Source organism: Triturus cristatus, chromosome 12 (genome assembly GCF_964204655.1).
Source record: "Triturus cristatus chromosome 12, aTriCri1.1, whole genome shotgun sequence".
NCBI lineage: Eukaryota > Metazoa > Chordata > Amphibia > Caudata > Salamandridae > Triturus > Triturus cristatus.
Genome location: NC_140595.1, coordinates 52,356,721 through 52,376,579, shown reverse-complemented (window position 1 = coordinate 52,376,579; position 19,859 = coordinate 52,356,721). Strand labels below are relative to the sequence as shown.

The 19,859-nt window shown below is 44.4% G+C and overlaps 1 protein-coding gene across 7 annotated transcripts in view; it reads right to left on the bottom strand.

Moving 5' to 3' along the window:
• Positions 1 to 14,373: 14,373 nt before the first annotated feature.
• The window catches only part of TBXA2R (thromboxane A2 receptor), a 167,919-nt gene continuing 162,433 nt past the window's right edge, over positions 14,374 to 19,859 (bottom strand). For all 7 annotated transcript variants that reach the window (XM_085637840.1, XM_085637839.1, XM_085637843.1 and 4 more), the window contains one exon: positions 14,374 to 15,807. In XM_085637840.1, the coding sequence (XP_085493966.1) occupies positions 15,538 to 15,807 (270 nt within the window). In that variant the 3' untranslated portion in view covers positions 14,374 to 15,537. The remainder of the gene's footprint in view (positions 15,808 to 19,859) is intronic.

The window sequence follows — 19,859 nt, the reverse complement described above, 5'->3', positions numbered from 1 at the left end:
GCCTTGCGTGTTGTGTCATTCATATCCCTAGAGCATGTGTGTGCGTCAGGTACTACAAGTCCCTGTTGGGCACAAACAATTTTTTTTTTTTTTAGAAGAATACTGCCTTCATTTTCTTCATTTAAGAACCATGTATAACTATCGACTGGGAAACTACCAATGTAAGTTACCTGGTAACACACAAGTAGTTACCTAGGACACAAACAGTCTCTGTGAGCATCACATATGACCCAGTGCAGTCACAATGGCAGTAAAGTGGTACTTTACCAGGAGATGTGAAGATTCAACCTCAGCCCTGCATGGGACCAGCAATCAGCACATAAACAAAGGGAAAGTTTCAGCATTGCAGAATGCAAGGCATTCGAGAGAAGAGAAAGGGACACCTCAAAGGGGTGGGACTAGAGAGGACATTGCAGGTTCCTCTCAGCAGGAGAACCAAGGCATTTTAGAAGGTATTGTGCATCAGAACACCACCACCCAAGGTACATCAGCTGCAGCTAACTATATGTTGGATAAACATTACTTCTAACAATAGAAAACACATGTGCGGGCAGACTCTCTCACAGACACACATACCCTCATACTTTTTAGAAATGCACTGTGGGCAAAAACAAAATCGCTAGGCAAAATGTACACACAGACACTTATGAATATACCTTTAAGCACCCAACGCAGTGGTTCATTTTTTAGCATGCATAAACCAGAGAAATAATAACTTGGCCTTGCTAGGATTAGAGAAATAAGCATAAGAGCCTAAAGATTTGACATGTTTAGTGTAGTTCTTCAGTTTCCGATACCGGGAACGCTAGTAACCCCAAGGGTGGGAAAATCCAACCCATTAAAGGTTGAACCCTACAAGTACATTATGAAATTAGAAATTCCTCGGGGTATTGGTAATTCTGGGACCAATACCCCATCAAATGTCTTATTTTAATACTGCCTTTCATTCAGAGTTTTCAGCTTCTTTCTGCAGCCACTAATTCTAGGTGAAAGAAAAAAGTTACAATTCTGGTGGGGCGTATGCTTGTCTAATTGCCATTGGAATTACGAGGCCATTCGTAACAAGCACCTTAGTATCCAATAGAGGTCTTCATTTTCTTGTGACCATCAAAGACAGAAACATGTCCGCAATTAGGACACTAACTTCAAATTCGAGTCGAAATTGATAAACTCTGTAACAAATTTCCCGCTTTTATATTATCTTTCCTATTGTATCGTTTAAATGCCAAATGGAGTGTAGGAGCAAAGTCTGTTGGAAACACCAGGTAATGTTGCAAAGAAGCAACCGCATGCTGAAGATTGTACAGATTAATTTAATAACCATGTATAAAAGTAGTCTTTCTTCCAGCTTCATCCATTTGTACACGAGATAATTCAATTACAGTGACAGCATCATTAAAAAGGATAGAAATAATGATACGAGTTTTTTAATATCGCTTTTAGACTTTGAGGTGACAAGATTGTGCTAGTTTTGTCACATTGGTAAATGTGTAGTATGAAGTCTGTTGTTTGTTTTCACTGCATGCTTGATAAACTAAACTGGCAAGCGTCTCCTTTGGATTTAAGACGGTGTAGTATTAAAATCTTTACTCTTCCATTACAACCTGGTTTACCGGTTTTGGAGTCTATTACCTCCCAGAGACAATGGGCCCCATTAGGATGAGCCACCCTAACGGTGCAGGGACCGGCCGCCAGTGGTGCGGCGGTCCCGCACCGCCAATTAGGATGCGACCGCCACCCTGGCGGTCGCATTCCACATCTTTGACATTGCGGAGGGTGCTGCTGTAACAATGTATTCTTAACAATGTGTTCTTATTTCCAAGCAGGGCCGGACTGCCTACCGGGCATTTTGGTCTGCTGCCGAGCTGGGGGCCGATTTAGTTTATGGGGACCTGCGTGTGATGAACGAAATTCGTTTCGCTTTGTTTATTTCAAAGCACATGCAGGTCTCCATCAACAAAATTAGCCCCCACCGCAGTGACATCAGCCCCCAGCTCGGCAGCATGCCAAAACGCCCGGTAGGCAGTCCGGCCCTGTTTCCAAGGAGTTGTTCCGGGACCTTAATCCGAAAGTCAGTTTAATAGATTATGACTGAAGGACTCGTTATACAATGTATCTCCTGAATGTCTTACTAGAATGAAATTTAAAATAAGAGTGTTTGATGTGCCCAAAACCTAATGGAAGATTTGATTTTATAACTACACCCAATTTCTAAAAGCGGAATTGGTTAAAGATATCCAATGTCTAATGGATGGAGCTGTTTCTTAAGATTATATAATGGCTTGTAAGGAATTTGATGTTCTAAAGATATTCAAAGCCTAATGGAGAAATTGATTCCACAATGATGCTCAATGCCTAATGGGGGATATGACTTTGTAATGTGTGTAATTATTTAATGGAAGACTTTATTTAATAATATTGGCCAACGCCTAATAAAAAAACTGGGTTTTAATGATGCCCATTAACTAATGTGTGCTTGATACTAAAATGGCACGCAGTGCCCAATAGCAAACCAGATTTCTTAATCATGCACTGTCCATGGAAGAAACGTTAATTTAATAATGGTACCTAGTTCCTAATGGCCAACTAGATATTGTAACAATATCCAATTCTGCATGTACATCAAGAAATTATAATGCCACCCGATGCCTATTAGACGACTCGGTTTTATGATTCAATCTAATGACTAATGGACGGTTTGCGTTAAAAGTACATCTGATGCCTCATGCAAGGTAATGTAATAACATTGTATGCATAATACGGGGCTGGTTACGGGAAAGGCATCTGCACGGAAAACCGTGTAAATTGGAGAAAGCGCAAGAAGTAAATCGATAAATTAGAGGTTTTGAGCTGCTCAGTCAAGTTCAAATGCGAAGTAGGGTTGAGCACAAAAGCCTTCTAGGAAAGGAAGAGTTGCGTGCTGACATTTTGAAAACCTCCTTTATTGACTGCGCTGAAGAGAAAACTTTATTTCCAGTGAATCAAGTTTGAACTTTGTTTTTCTATCCGCATGAGGCGTCTGTGAGACAGTGCAGTGTTAAGAGACACATTGTTGTGTGTGCAGATGTTTTTGAAATAAAAAGTCGAACATGTGCCCATGCTTATGTATTGTTTTTGTAGAAAAAACTCACAAGATGTGAAGAGCCACAGCACCACAGCAGGAAGGTCAAGATGTTGCCAACCTCACAGAAAATAAATGTATATAATTATTTATTACTAGCAACTTTGTTAGACTTTCCTGAAAGTTAGCAAAGATTTCAGTTACCGTATTTCAACAAGTCTTTCCTTTTCTGTTGGTCTGCTAAACGTGGGACTCATTTTAAATCAAATGCCCTTTATTTATTGTAAAATGGCTCTTTTGTTACTCTCACTGCAGTCAGTGGTAACTTTCGAGTGGTTTGTTCCTTACACTCTGTCGTTACTCTCAATGCAGTCAGTGGTAACTTTCGAGTGGTTTGTTCCTTACACTCTTTCGTTACTCTCACTGCAGTCAGTGGTAACTTTCGAGTGGTTTGTTCCTTACACTCTTTTGTTACTCTCAATGCAGTCAGTGGTAACTTTTGAGTGGTTTGTTCCTTACACTCTATGTTGTCTCACTGCAGTCAGTGGTAACTTTTGAGTGGTTTGTTCCTTACACTCTTTTGTTACTCTCAATGCAGTCAGTGGTAACTTTCGAGTGGTGTGTTCCTTACACTCTATGTTGTCTCACTGCAGTCAGTGGTAACTTTCGAGTGGTTTGTTCCTTACACTCTTTCGTTACTCTCAATACAGTCAGTGGTAACATTTGAGTGGTCTGTTCCTTACACCCTATTTTGTTACTCTCACTGAAGTCATTGTTAGCTTTCGAGTGCTTTGTTCCTTACACTCTTGTTACTCTCACTGCAGTCAGTGGTAACTTTCGAGTGGTTTGTTCCTTACACTCTGTCGTTACTCTCAATGCAGTCAGTGGTAACTTTCGAGTGGTTTGTTCCTTACACTCTTTCGTTACTCTCACTGCAGTCAGTGGTAACTTTCGAGTGGTTTGTTCCTTACACTCTTTTGTTACTCTCAATGCAGTCAGTGGTAACTTTCGAGTGGTTTGTTCCTTACACTCTATGTTGTCTCACTGCAGTCAGTGGTAACTTTCGAGTGGTTTGTTCCTTACACTCTTTTGTTACTCTCAATGCAGTCAGTGGTAACTTTCGAGTGGTGTGTTCCTTACACTCTATGTTGTCTCACTGCAGTCAGTGGTAACTTTCGAGTGGTTTGTTCCTTACACTCTTTCGTTACTCTCAATACAGTCAGTGGTAACATTTGAGTGGTCTGTTCCTTACACCCTATTTTGTTACTCTCACTGAAGTCATTGTTAGCTTTCGAGTGCTTTGTTCCTTACACTCGTTACTCTCACTGCAGTCAGTGGTAACTTTCGAGTGGTTTGTTTCTTTCACTGAGTGTGAAACACTTTGATGCTCCTCCGCCTCACATTCAGTTTTTGAAATGGAAATACAAAGGAGTCTTTGCTCACTATCTCAGAGTACCTCTTTGCTTCAGAGAAGAGCTGGTACTCTCCCATTGAAAGTACTGCACCCCTGCTGAGAAGTGGGGGTACTGTCACATTAATACAATTTGAACCTCTGCTGAGGAATGCGGTACTCTCCCGTTAAGCGCACTGCAGAAGTGCCGAGGGGTACCCATTAAACGTATTGATGGCAAAAGTGCTGGGAAGTGCTGTTACTCTCCCTTTCAAACTAAAAAAGTGCAGGTATTCTGTCCTTGACAGTGCCTTCCCATTTAAATCCGTGCTCACGCCACAGTCTAAAGACAAAGGTGCTGCTGGGTGTTCCCAAAGGGTGAACACGCACAGAACCACACACACACATGCTATGTATAGGCCAGACTGCTTGAACCCTCGAAACTTGGTCTTCTTACAGCAGCAAACCTGACAGCCTTTACGTCAAGCATTGTTTTATTTTTTGCTTTTGCAATAGACGAGCCAGTTTTAAACTTGGAGAAGGTTTTTTCCAGTTTTCCAATATTTTTCTGTCAATGGGATATCAACTATTCACTAAACACCATGCACACTTAGACAGCTACAAAACTCTGTTCAGATCTTTATTTCAACACTTTCCTGTCAAGAAGCCTCCCGCTAACATATGACAGAGGACAATTTTTTCCTTTTAATACATGGCCACACCATCATAGCTTACACCCATGGTGTCCTGCTCTTTCATATGAAAGCAACAGTAGACATGAAGAATGAAGGTGAGATTTGTACTGCATAATTGGGAATAACAAAAAGCAATTAGCTGCAAAACGATATTATAATCCGCTTAGTATATAAATTGAAAGAATTATTTTAGAAAAACATATCGTAAAAAGGAAACAGAAGTTCTTGGTTTCGTAGTTTAACCGGCAGCTGTAAATATGCTCTGTGACCTGCCTTTCAACCTGGCTGTGGCACCATCCATTAATTATGACGTCACAGCTCCTCTATAATAAATGTTATTTTTACCAGAACCTTTTCTGTGTTGATGGAAATATAAGTTTAGTGGCCCATTAATTTGAAATGTAAGCATACTTACAAACTCACATTGATTGGTGCCCACTATGTGGTTCATTAAAATCAGTCGCTGCTGCTACCTGGAAGCAGCAGTGGAATGGGTGGGGGGGGGGGGGGCAGGGGTGTGTGGGAGGTTGGATTAAAGAAAAAAAAACTACTTGTATCCGGGCAGGTCGGCTGGCCGGCAGCTGCTGCCTCTCCTGCGTCCTCTTCCTGGCTTCTTGGGGGAAACTGGAAGCAGGAAGCACCAAGGCTACCACGCTCCCCGCAGCCAATCACAACGCTGCAATGCAGCATTGTGATTGGTCTAAGTGCCGTGACACAGCGCTCAGCCAGGGGCTGTAAGGGTGGGCATGTTCTCCATGCAGCGTGTAATGCAGCCTGCACAGTGAACATGGAAAGTGTGTATGACTATTTTGAGCGGCCTGAGAGGGCTGGCCACACAGTCATTGCGCACTTAGGAGTGTTCTACTCAGGGCTTTAAGTGGGATGAAAAAACTAGGGGGTCTCTCAAATGGGTGTGGCCAATGTAATCAAGGACGTGGCTTAAAAACACCTAAGCTAAAAATCTGTGCTTAGCATAGTGTGCCACCCAACTTGTATTTTGCTGTTTCTGTCTTTGCATCCAGATATACACAAGTAACATCATACCTACAAGAAGTCAGGACTATTGGCTTTGTCAATGGTTGTTAGTTGCATAACATAAATAAGCTGCAACTATGGCTTGTATATAATATTGCAAAAGCTTCCACTTAAAGCCCTGGTGACACCACGACAATGTTGCTGCTCCTGAGTTTCAAAAAGAGAAGGGAAATCCAGAGAGAAAATGACTCTTTAAAGGATTTCCCTTCCCCTACAACGCTCACCTGGCATGACGTCATGACGTAACTTCTCCACTAGTGAGAAGTGAGCAGTGTGAGCAGCGCACATGGATGCAGCTGTCACTGCAGTCCGGAAAAAACACAGACCGCATGTGCCAGAGCACAAAACAGAGCCTGATAGAGACCCGTTTCGAGGCCCCCTTTAAAAAGCTGCTGGTGCTTAGAACTGGTGAGACCCGGCCCACTTAAAGCCCTGGTTCTACCACTCCTCCCCTGCTCTGTAGCTCTGCCCCCTCACGCAAGCTGCTGCAGCAGGAGGACAAGATAAAATGATAACATTACGTTACTGTAATTTTTTTTCCCCCTTTCTTTTGGGCTTCAAAGCAGTGGGGCAACGCTCCACCGCCTTAGCGGAGGGGCCGCCACTGAAAAGGCGCCCCCGCTTGTGTTCCAGGTTGTGCTTTTTAAAAGCATTTCCCAAACTCACGATGCAATTAGTGCATGTTCATTCCTAATTTTAGCCAGCAGAGGGAGCCTGAGTACCGCCGTTCAACATCCATCTCCGTCTGGACAGGTTGCCACTGATCACGTCAACCTCCTTGTATAAAGACGTGAGGGTTGTCAGACACAAGGAAAGAAACAAGGGGGGTCTCTGATTTAGATGGTACCGCCGGGGGAAAAAATGAAGGTCACGTCGAATCCTGGAGCTGGCCGCCATTATCGATCCGGGTTTTGGACGAGCAGCAGAGAAATACTCCGACTGTGTCTTGTCCTGGTGGCATTTGCCAACTTGCAAGGTGTGAGGGAGTTGTCTTGTTTTCAGTTCCTGCTGGTTCCAACCACACGTGCCTTAATTAAAGGGGCCATTCGGTGAATGACGTCACAATAAATGTCAAAACCCCAGCAGACGAACCAAACACTCGGTTCAGGCATGGCCAATGTCGGTCATTTTCAGAGAGTCAGGACTGAGGAAAGAGAACCGTTTTAAGTCTGGCTTGCCACTGCAGGAGTCAACCAGCCGCGGTCCGTGCAGGTAACAGCGGTGGGGCCGTGTAAGGGATTTCGAGGGACGATGCAGAGGGAAAATTATTTATTTATTTAATTTTCTCTCAGCATCGTCCCTCGAAATCCCCCCTTACACGGCACGACTGCCCCACAGCTGTTACCTGCACGGACCACGGCTGGAGTTAACTGCCCTTATGTGAGCTACAGAAAAAGGCCTTTCAGAAGTACTATTGAGCATTGGGCCCGAGGTGTAGCTTCCATTGGTTCAGCAGGTGCAATAGCACCGGGGCACAGAGGCCCAAGAGGCCCACAGAAACGTGATTATTGCTTTATTTCGCAGTTCAGTGCCCCAGAGGTCCATTTACTTCCTTGCACTCGGGCCCATGAAACTCTGAGTGGGGCTTTCACTCCACCCGCTGTAATATGGTACTTTTTTGTATTTTATAGCTTTGTGCCTGATGGCTGCCAGTTTATACTCAGTTCAGTAGGCGTGCGTTGGTTATAGTGACCAGCCAATGACAAACGCCCCTGCAGCTTTGTTCACTGAGAAACGTTATGTCCGGTTTCATAGGTTTGATCTGTGTATTATGAAAAGTTATGACAAAGCCTGTTGGCCTGACTTAATGTGTAAAACGTGTGTTAAAGGAAGCAGGCTTTTAAGCGTAGATCGTTATTACGCTGTGCCAAAGGCAGTAGGCAGCTGCTTCATTATATAGTGTCTCACAAATTACTGCAGTAGGAAAGGGTTTTGGTGTTGGTGACCCATCGAACTGCGAAGATGGAAAACTGGCACTCTGATTGTATATGTTGGCCATTTTAGGCGGGAATTTATATTCTTTTTGCAACTTTAATTTTGTAATATATGTAAGCTTTTGACTGTGGGGCATATCAGCAACAACCGGCGATATTTATCGCCAAGCGCACTTAGCGCTAGGATATTTATCGCCGGCTAGCGTGGATTTTTAATCGCTGAGATAGCGTGCTATTAGCAACGCTTATCTCAAAAGCGATAAAAATCCTCGCGCTAACTGCCTAACGTGCGATTATCGCTGGAAACCCAGCAATAATCTCACGAAATGTGCCGTTAGCTTGTTGAAAGGGCCTCACAAACTTAGCCATGTTATCCACCTTCCATACGATATCAAGGCTAAGTCAGTCCTGAAGCAGGCGTAAGGAAAGTAGCGATAACAGGGGTTATCACTACTTTTCTTGCCGCTATGCTTCATAGCGTGGGGCTTGATGATAGGAGAAATGTCGGTTAGCGACATTTCTCCCGTCATGTCAGGTCAGGAAGGCCCACTTTGCATCTCATTAGAGATGCAAAGCTGGGCGTTAGGAATTAGTGCGTTAATGCAAGGTTTTACGCGTTTGCGTGACCTTGCTAATTAGGCAATAAAATTATTGCTGCTTTTCGGCCGAAAACGGCCGCAAAAGCAGCAATAATTCTATCGCCTCGCCTTGCTGATATGCCCCTGTGGTTCTGATGGTTGTCTTTTAAGGTAGCTCATGCACCATACCGCAGGCCTCGGTTGGTTATGGTGGCAAACCAATGATAATGGTTATCGGCCTTTTCGGTTAGTTGGCAAAAGTTATTATCAGATGCCATTGGTCTGATATTTTTATTATGAAATGTTTGCACATAAACCTGGGTTATTCATTATGAAACCTATATGTTAAGGCCTTTACTGGTGAATGATTGTTATTGCACAACTTTACAGCCTGCAAACATGGTTTGTGTTATTTGGCATTTTACAGATTAGCATAGTGGGTGAGGGTAGTCACTCTCTCTCATACACACATACATACATGCATAGATAGATAGATATACACAGATAAGGTCATACGCTTGTTCTCTTCTGCCACCGCTTTGTAGGAGTATCATTTACACACTGCTTCCATCCACGACAGCCTATGGCCTGCAGCAGTTAGGCAGCCCACTTACCCACAACCCACAATGATGCACTATATATAATACCATGCAAGATGGCTGCCCACTGTTATATTTAGTTTTATTTGTTATTCCAAATATATACTTGCCACGTTTAGCCGGCAGAACGCTTTCCTTTTAAAAAAAAAAAGACTTTTATTAATTGAATTTGTTTTGCATATTATGTGTTTTTGTTTTTCTGTGGTTGTGTAAGTGGGTCAATGCAATAATACGTTTGTGGGTCGATGCATGAGTGCAAGGTTGAGTGAAAGAATGCATCTGTTATGACCTATTGAGAGCCTAAACACACAAATGAGTGAAGGGGTGCTTTCATTTGTAATCAAGATCAGTTGTCATTGCCAGTGCTTTTTTAGGTCTCGGCTAGCGAAGGCTGCGCTTGCGCAGCCTCGCTCACAAGATTTAACGTTTTGTAGTAGTGGGGCTTGAACCCGCCCCTCTTCTCCATTGGCTGGCCTCTTAAATGCTGGTCAGCCATTGGAGAAGAGCTTTGTCTCTCGAAACAAGCCCCGTCTTTTTCGGATTCGGGGGCGTGTTTTTTCGTGTCTCTCTTTTTTAAGCCCCGCCCCTTTTACAAGTGGTGGGCGTTTTTTTTTTTTTTTAAGATAGGAAGGGTCGGCCATTTTGTGCGTGCTCGGAACGGAGCGGGACTTGGGGTCGCCTCTTCCTTGCTGCAAGGCTTATCTTTGGAGGATGGAACCTCGCTCTCTGCTGCTGCAGGTCCGGTGCCCCTGCTGTAGCTGTTCCGTTCAGCGATACTCTTCCTGTGCCCACCTCTTCACTGCAGCTCCCAACCACGCCTGCTCTGCTGCTTTCCCTCCAAAGACTGATCTCTGCCCTTCTCCTCTGCTGACACGCAGACTAAACCGCCCCCTTGGTCGCCCGCTCCAGACTAAACTCGCCACAACTTCAGCCTTCATTTATTTTGAAAATGCGTCCCTGGACGCAAGAAATCACCATCGCCTTTAAATAAGGCTCGGCGTTTCCTGGCGCTAGAGGACGGGTGGCAGATAAGTAACATGACTCTGTCTTTTCCTTCTTAATTAGAGAAGAAAAATACAGTGTCCGCTTCTGCTCTGCTGCTTCAGCTGCCCCCCCCACTCTTTTCCCCTCCTCCTCACCGCTCTCCAGCAGTGACTTCTACTCCACGCCCTGACTTGGCAACAGGTATTAATACCACCCCCTCGCGTTGTAGCCCCGCACATTCTCCAGCGCTAACTCTGCATCAGATTAACTGCCGCCTAACAAGGGGCCTTGAGAAGCAGACCAGGGAATGAGCGCACTGCAGTGGGCGAAGGGGCGCGTGCACTTGTGTTATATCTACTGGTGCATGGCTCTGCAGTGGTTCAAGGGGTGGTACACTTGTGTTTTATTCTACTGGTGCAGGAGAACATTGCAGTGGGCGAAGTGGCGCCTGTACTTTTGTTATATCTACTGGTGCACGGGGTATTGCAGCGAACGAAGGGGCGCACTCCCCCTTGTTATATTCTACTGGTACACTGAGCATTGCAGTGGGTGAAGGGGCTCGTCACGGGGCATTGCAGTGGGCGAAGGGGAGCGTGCATTTGTATAGTTGTACTCGATTTTACTGGTGCACAGGGCATTGCAGTAGGAGAAGAGGCGCGTGCACTTCAGCTATGTTCTACTGGATCATGCGGTAGGGCTTCCCTCCTTCATTCCGCACTTGTTAAGGGGATCTGACGGTTTGTACAGCGCCTTCGATGCACACAGGGCCGGCTTTAGTGCTGGTGGCGCCCTGTGCGACAATGCTTCAGCTGCCCCCCACCCCCACTCTTTCATTCTTCCCTCTCTTTCTGTCTAGCAGTTCTTCTCTTACTGAAAACCTTGACTTCAAGATGGGGTTCTCACTCTCTTTCCTCTACTTTCTTGTATTTGCTCCCCTGTGAAATGGATCCAAAAAAGAAAATCATTTTTGCTGGAAAGGTCGTATTTTAATTCTAAGGTGCAGCATCTGGAATAAAAGGTTAAAAATATGAAAAATAACTAAATAAAGTAAGACAGGGTGGTAGCAAACTGGCCAGATTGATTTTATTCACACCCAAACACATTAGCGCCACTTTTACAGAGTTTGCCAGTGAAGCGCTATTTTTGTTTTCTTGTCTTTGTTTTCCCTGGGCTTGCAACTAGTGCACCAATCCTGGAGGTACTGCAAAGTGTGGATTGGAAAACAAAATGTGTACTGCGGCTCTGCGTCCAGGGATGTGGTCTTTTTACCATACTGCTAACGTTTTGTAAGGATATCAGCAATGGACATTGAAATGGGACCATTCAAGGCCCCTTTCAGACAAAAGCACTCACTGATTTCTGAATAGTGAGTGTAAAAGCGTTAAGGTAACAATGTTGTTCGTGCTTGCATTTCACATGGTTTGCTAAATTTTGCATTCCCCTATGAGTGTTTTAAAAGCGCTTGCTGCCTCCTTCCTGGCCTCCAGCAATTTTCGGCAACAATAAAAATGTCATGATGACTCTGGTGTTTAATGTTCTTCCTAGAGAGAGATCGGAGTTTTGTCTAGTGGAAGTTTTGACTCCTGGAAAGGTAGCACATAGGGTGAAAATGCCTGCTGCAAAGAACATGTACCATGCAGATCACAAAGTGCACATAACGTAAATAGGTCAGTGGGCTACTGCGTGTGCGTGTGTGTGTGTGTGTCTGTGTGTGTGTGTGTGTGTGTGTGTGTGTGTGTGTGTGGCTCTGTGTGGGTGGGTGGCTTTGTGTGTGTGGCTCTGTGTGTGGGTGCAAATGCAATAGGTCTCGAATTTGAGAGTGATTAAGCTATTGACATTGTAAATAACAATGCTGTTTCTTTAAATGTTTTAAAAACAAAAACATAAACAAAAATAATGTCATGAGCAATGCCAATAGCTCTAACTTTAACAATGCCGAGACCATTGCATTGTAAATGCTTGTTTCACTAGCTAGCCCCTTTAGAGAGCCATCAACCCTACTTTTGTTTGAGGTGCTCTTGCTGGCCGGGAGCTAGCTAGTGCTGAAAGCCTGATGACAGTGCTATCACAAAGACGTTCAGCGTCGCACTTTAAAAAAAACTTAAGTATAGTTAACTATAGTGGAGAGGTATATGTGCACTCTAAGAATGTATGTCTATAAGAGCACTTACACTAGTAATAACCATTTGAATTGCACTTACACTGATGCACTTATTAGTTTCTGCTTGTTTCTTTTCTTTAAGACTAATTAGGAAAGTATCCCGCTTTTTTTCCCTTCCTGCTTTAAAAATCATTGTGCTGGCCATGGTACTGTCGAGAGTTGACTATGGTAACATCATTTACAATGGAGCTCCAGCATATGCGTTCCATCGTTTGCAGCTCATTCAGAATCAAGCGGCTCGTTTGATCTATGGCTTACCCAAATACCATCGTGCCACTCCCCTGCTTAAAGCTTTGCATTGGCTCCCGGTGAGGGAGCGTGCCCTTTTTAAACTGGGTTGCCTTACCTTTCAGGCTAGATCAGGTACAGCCCCCGAGTTCATTTGCGCCGCCATAAAACCGTACCTCCCAGGTCGTGAACTCCGCTCTGCCCATAGGGCTTTCCTCATCATTCCTCGTTTCAAGAAAAAGAAATCTGGCCGAGCGAAATTTGCTGTTCTCGCCCCACTTTTCTGGAATTCTCTCCCTCCTGCTCTCCGATCTTCTCCGTCATACACACAGTTTCGGAAAGACCTTAAAACCCTGTTATTTGAGCAAGCTTATACTGTCTAGCCCTTCTGCCGACCGCTACTGCATCACTTAAAGCGCCATGAAACCGCATGGTATACGTGCGCTTAACAAATGCTTTTAAATTCAAATTACTACCCAAAATGAAACTTTTATCAGAATAAACAATGTTTGAGAATAAAAAAGTTCCAAGCCTATGCCTTGCAGTTTGCTTAAAGCTCCTTGATGCTGGTTCATAACTCAAAAACGCTGTAGCTCAAGAATTGTAACTTGTGGCTTGCAGATAATACAAGGAAACAATAGCAGCGGTCCATCAGCCTATCTGCATTAGGCACAAACCTGAAATTTGCATGTTACACGCTGTGCTTTGCAGCAGGCACATTAACCATCCATGCTATCTCATGATGAGTCACACCTTTAACTAGGCCTGGGTGGTAAATTCCGTTCCGCTTGCGGAATTTGGGTATTTTTGCGTTACACCGAGAACGCTGAATTGCCCAAATTTTTTTGCTTGTTCGTGCTTTCAAAATGCGTGTTCGCAAGATATTTCTCCCGTGCACGCAAACAGCGTTTGCAAACAGGAAAAAGCATCTTGAACGGGCAAAACAAGCAATTCCGCGTGTTCGCGGAACTTTTGCGTGCTCGCAGAGATTTTTTACCGTTTCGCAGAGCTTTGCGTAGTGCGACTACGCACATTCCACCCATCCCTACCTTTAACTAGACTGCACACGGATATCTCCAAATGCAATAACCTCCAGAGTTATCTTGTTATTTTACTGTCTTAACCCTGTACTATATTTCAAAATACAGTCTATATGTGACCATAAGCCAGAGTTTATTTACCCCCAACATTGTTACCATTTTTTCGGGGCATGGTTTAAAAAAACATAAAATTATAAGTTGTCCGTCAGGCTCCACACCTTATAACTCTGTCGCTGTATCTATGCCTCATGCAGCATACGGCAGCACTTTCTGGGAAAAAATCTAATTACAGCCAGCAACAGCAGACCTTTGCAAATGGTCTGTCATTGCTAGAAACCATGTTTTGTAACTTTAGATCCGTGCGAGCGAGCAATATTTTTTTGGTGTGAAATCTGCAAATTGTGTAGCAGATGATGGATTATGTGGCAAATCCATAACTATGTGGAAAATGTCAGAGCTGCAGAACCGCATAATTCCATAGATATTTCCCTTTTCAATGAGGCATTGCCTGGCCCCCTACACGCCCTGGGTGGTAAGTGCTGGTTTTAGGTCCCACTGCCAGGCAAGGTTGCGGGCGAACACAAGAACCTAGTTATGCCGGCCAAGACACCAGAATATTGGCCACCAACTCGAAACATGGCTAGAAAACACCAGGCAATACCACATGGTGCCGGACGATGAGATTTATTACAACATTGTTTAATATAATTTAAAAAATATGGTACAAGCAGAAAACGGATGGGGGCAAGAGAGAATGAGAGAATTAAAGGGGGAGATTGAGCGAGAGAGAGCAATAGAGAGATAATTCGAGAGCATGAGATAGAGAAGAGGTGGCATGATAAAGATAAATCAAGGAGAGAAAAAGAGTCCAAGAGGGGGAAAGATTAAAAGAAAGAGAGAAGAGACGGTGAGAGAGAAACAGAGAAAGGGAGCAAGACAGTGAAGTAGAAGGAACAAAGAGGAAGGAGAAGAGAGAAACAAGAGACGGAGAAGAGAGAAACAAGAGACAGGGAGAAGAGGGAGTAAAATAGGTAGAATGAAAGTGCGAAAGAGTCTGTGAGAAAGGAGAGGTCAAGAGGTATAGAAAGAGAGAATGGAGAAGAGATGGCAAGAAAAAGATTGTGAGTGATAGAAAAGGCGAGAGAGAGTTAGAGAAAATAGTGAGAGGGGCAAGAGCGAGAGAAAGAAAGCGAGGGGGAGAGTGGAGGGGCAAGAAAGATACAAAAAGATAGAGGGGCAAAAAGAGAAACAAAAGTGGAGATAGACAAGAAAAAGAGAGTGGCAGTCAGAAAGAGAGAAACACAGAGAGATAAAAGGAGAGCGACCTCAGACTTGAACACAGAGTCTGCCACTGGGGCCCTTAGGGCCCTTTCTCCACCAAGCTTCCGGCGATGACTGCATGGCATGTGCGGGAAGAGGGGAGGGCTGATACAAGGCACCAGGGATTCGCCTGGCAAGTGTCTGACTCCGCCCCTGCCCTAATGGCCTTCCAGACACGGTCAGACCATCTCTTCCTTTGCACAAGAGCACACACACTGTTCGAACTGCTTTCCACCTGGAAAGCTCCTCAGTATAGTTCTAAGCACTTGGTGGGGAGTCATCGTGAGCGAACAACCTGTCCTTCATGTTCACCTCGCTTGTCCAACAGAAATGTAAAAATCCACATGAATCACACAAAAATGTGGCCGACAGACATCAGTGGACCGGCTGTAAGTGCCTGACGCTGCACGCACAGGCGCTATGAAGTATTTCCGTTGCGAATCTGAGCACATATGCATTGCACATTTGCGAGCCAGGGCACCCCTGACACCCCCTTCCAAGTGGGGCGCCCCCTAGGTGATGACGGACTCCTGCGTGTACTTCTGCCGCAGAGACGCGGTCATGGTGGGGTAGAGCGAGGCGATGGACGGCCGCGACCGCAGGCTGGGGTAGAGTCTCTTCAGCACGGCCCTCCGGAACAGGATGTAGACCCAGGGGTCGAGGATCTGGTTCCAGGTCGCGACCCGCAGGTAGATCAGCAGCATCTTCTCCGTCTCGCGCGGGATCTCCTTGTCGAACAGGTCTGGGATCGGGCCTTGGAGCAGGGTCTGTGCAATGAAGATCTGCGGGGGAAATTGGAGATGTTAATTCGTTTATATACTTTTTTTTTTTTTTTTAATAGGACGTACCTTTGAACAATCCCCATCCTTTTCAATCCAAATAACTGACTAACATGTCCACCATTCAAATTACTTTCATATTTCACTATACTTATTCACCACTAACACTGTATGGGTTCTCGAGTAGCGTGCTGCTCGCCGAAAAAAGCACTTTAACCCCCCCATCAGGGGTAGCAAGCGCTATATAAATGCACACCTTTTTCCCTTCTCTATCCCGCCACTATCATTCTCAATCTAAATAACTGACTAACACGTCCACCACTCAAATTACTTTCATATTTTCACTATACTAATTCCAAACTAATCCTCTATGGGTTCCGGAGTAGCGTGCTACTTGCCGAAAAAGCGCTTTGTCGCCTCGTCAGGGGTAGTAAGCGCTATATAAATGCAATTACAATACAACCTACCCACGGGCATTGGAGCGCTTTACTACAGAATCAGCTTAACTTGCACATTTTATCTCTTTTTAGGCTTTTCAGGTGTTGGGTGATATTAACAAGTCCATCCCAGCCGATCTCCCCAACATTTCCGCCTTTCACCTCTGCCTTTTTAGGGCCATAAACCTTAATCAAAATATATCCGCATGGACAACTTGGTGCAGTAACCCGCTAAGTGGACGATGAAAATAAGAAATACAATAAAAGGGCCTAAAGAAATGCTCAAATCTACCAGTTATACTGAAAACCATAAACTGCCTGCCTGTCTCTCACACTTCTCGCCCAGCCCACTGCTACACGCTGCGTCCCATAACATGATAACTGCACCTCGGTGGTCCTCACGCACAACATAGAAACATTTCCACACAGTATCAAATCACAGACAACACCCTTTCGCCCACACACCCTACGCAGTGTAGCGTGCTACCCATGTAGGCAAGCGCTTCGGCGCCCCACATACGGGTAGTAAGAGCTGTAGAAATATTACCATAAAATCCAATATAGAAAGATTTAATAAGTTGCCCAGAATCACAGGATATTGGTCCGAAGCCGGGATTTGATCCTGTTTCCTCATGATTCAAGGAGGGCATTGATAGCCAACAAGCTAGTCCCCTCCTCTCCATCCCCAATTAAGCTGCTCGGACTCCTCCGGTAACTTCTCATCGTCCGCCAGGATCATGTGTTTAAAATCCTTTCTCCTCTATTCATGTTACAAATTGTATGTGGAGTCCCAGGCACGGTTTGAAACTCTGATTTTGAAGGGATGAGTCTGGAAGTATAATAAAAGCCAATGCTTAAGCAGAGGCATAGCAATCATTGGTGCAGCAGGTGCAGTGGCACCAAAGGCCTTTAAACCCTTATAATTGCTATATTTTACTACCCCAGCAGCAGTCAAAGTGGCCATTTTTCTTACTTGCACCAGAGCCCCTGGCGTCCTTCCTACGGTACTGTGCTCAAATGCTTAAATTGTAGAAAAAGTTAATTCAATATAGGAGTGTTTGTGACTTGTGTTTCCAAATCAAGTGAAAGATGGCTGACACTGCAGAGCGCTTTAGTTTATTCTGAACAGGCACCAGAACCGGCCGCCCTAGCACCGGACCAACTACCAACTCACTCCAACTAGAATGTGACCGCTTTACACATTGGCACACATTACTTTGCTGGTGACATCACACAACTGATCATTCCCAAAATTCCTTACGTCCACCAATACAACAGCCTTTTCCCTCAGTGTATAGGAAAAATACAGAAAATAAATTTGAGACTATCATGTGGAAAAATATGAAATCTTAAAAACAAATTATCCTAGTGAAATTATATCTAGAAATTGACAAGACACTCCTAGGCCCACCAACTCTCCTCTAACAGCAACTGGAAGCTGAACAGATGACAGTGGTTAGCCGGGGTCATCTAGGCGCTGGCTGCAACACCACAATACATTAGACCTGTGGAGGGAATTTCTCCTGTGTACACTTCCCAAAACTCAGTGAACCATCAGGATGTGATGCGACCAGGACAAAGAAAGGAGAAAGTTGTGAAGTCATTCCCTTTATTTTTTTACGTAAGGATGATAAAAGGTTTGAGTTAGTGCTTAATTTGAACTGGTGGTTTTCGGTGCTCAGCACTGGCAGTTAATTGTCAACACCGTCACTTATGACCGTGTCTTCTGCCACATGGTGGCGCTGTTTGTCTAATTTGGAGATGAGAACAACAGCTGTTTATTAGTTCAATATACATTAAAAACGACCAATACACACTGCCCAAGCTGTTCTTATAGCTCCGGGGGCTTGCAATAGTCTGAATTGTCACACCTGCAGGAGTGTGATAGTTAATAGTTGTGTTGTTACTGGCACTGGCTGCACTAACAGGGGCAATGGGCGGTGTACGCCTCGGTGACCTCCGGATGAGGGCCCTGGCACCTATTTTGTTGACAAATTAATCACGGGTTTGAGTCCAGTAAATTCCTCAATCAAGAATTCAAGGCTAATCCGACTCAGCCTCTCAATCTTACTTCCCATTGAATCCGGAGTTATTTTAAATAAATGAATGGCCTTGCGGCGCTTAAATAATGTTATTCATAGGTATATAGGTGCACTGTGTAAAATGTAGCTGTTGTGGCATATTGAAAACCTGCAATGGAGACAGCTCATCCTGCTCCAGACGTCTCTACCTAGAGCCCTCACTAGCTTCCTGTGCTAGGTGCGTCTCTGTAAATATCTCTCACTTAGTCTGTTCTCTACTCGCTCAGACCTACATTTTAGCTCTGTTCTATTCCCTCATCTATGTTTCTCACCATCAGTTGCTTTCATTGTATATTTTGTTCTCTTTCCTTGCTCTCACTCGTTATCCTCGCTTTCAGTGTCTCTTTCTCTCATGCTCCCTCCCTCTATCTTTTTGCCACTCTCTAACTTCCACGGTTTGTCTCTCTTTTGCACTTACTCTCACTTTATTAATCTCTCACTGTCTCTCTCTGCTCCGCCTCCTACTCTTGGCCTCTCTTTCTGTCATGCTCTCCCTTGCTGTCTTTTAGACTCTCTAATTTCACATTATCTCGTTCTGTCTCACTCACTCACTCTCAATCTCTTTCTCTCTAAGCCAGTCTGTCTGCTTCTCCCAAACTTTCTCTCTCTCCCTCTTTTCCACTCTCCGTTCGTCATCGAGCTCTCAACTTCAGGGCTGGACTAGGAACCCAAAGCAGGCCTGCAAGTGTGAAGCCCTTCTGCTTTTGTTACTGAAGGCCGATATTGCATCACCGCTGCAAACTGGCCGCCACTGCTGCAAAACCGCCCCCCACGCCTCCAGCCCCCTGGGGAAATGCCAGATGCCCGCTATGGCCAGTCCGGCCCTGCTCAATACCGGTCTTCTCTTTTTAGCATCCCATCTTTCTCCCGTGCCCTCTCACTACTTCTTTTTCTGAATCTCTTCTACTCTTTCCTCACTCCATCCCTCTGTCTCTTTCTCTCCCTTGATCCTCTTTCTATCACTATCTCTCACTGTTACTCTCTCACACACATAGACACCCTTTACCTCCTCTATAACTTTATGTTGCTGCCTGCTCTCCCCCTCACCACCAAATCACTGCGCCAAACGGTTCTATTGCAGGATTTTTACCCTGGTCTTTGTCATTGATTTTTAAAAATACTTTTGAAAATGTTCACATCTGTTTTTGTTTATTCAACCTTTGAATGACCTTTCATTGTCCACCCCCACTCTTTGTGTGAACAAAACCCATGACCAGATTCAATGCTCATTTTTCGGAATAAAACTACATTTCATCTATTAGCTAGGGGCAGGGGAATTACAGATTTGAACAGATTAAATGTCTCCGAATTCAGTCATAAAGATCATATTTGTCCCTCCCTTTTGTACCACTATATAATATGTTAAATAGTTTTGCCTAAGGATGCATTGGTGTGGAAGTTATATTACAATAAATGAATCATGTAGTGAGGTTCCATACTTATATTTTAGTCCTAAAATATGTTTCCATCATATTTTCTCAAAATCCAAAACAAAAGCCTATAGAAACGAGAGAGAGGAAATATGGTACATCCCCCC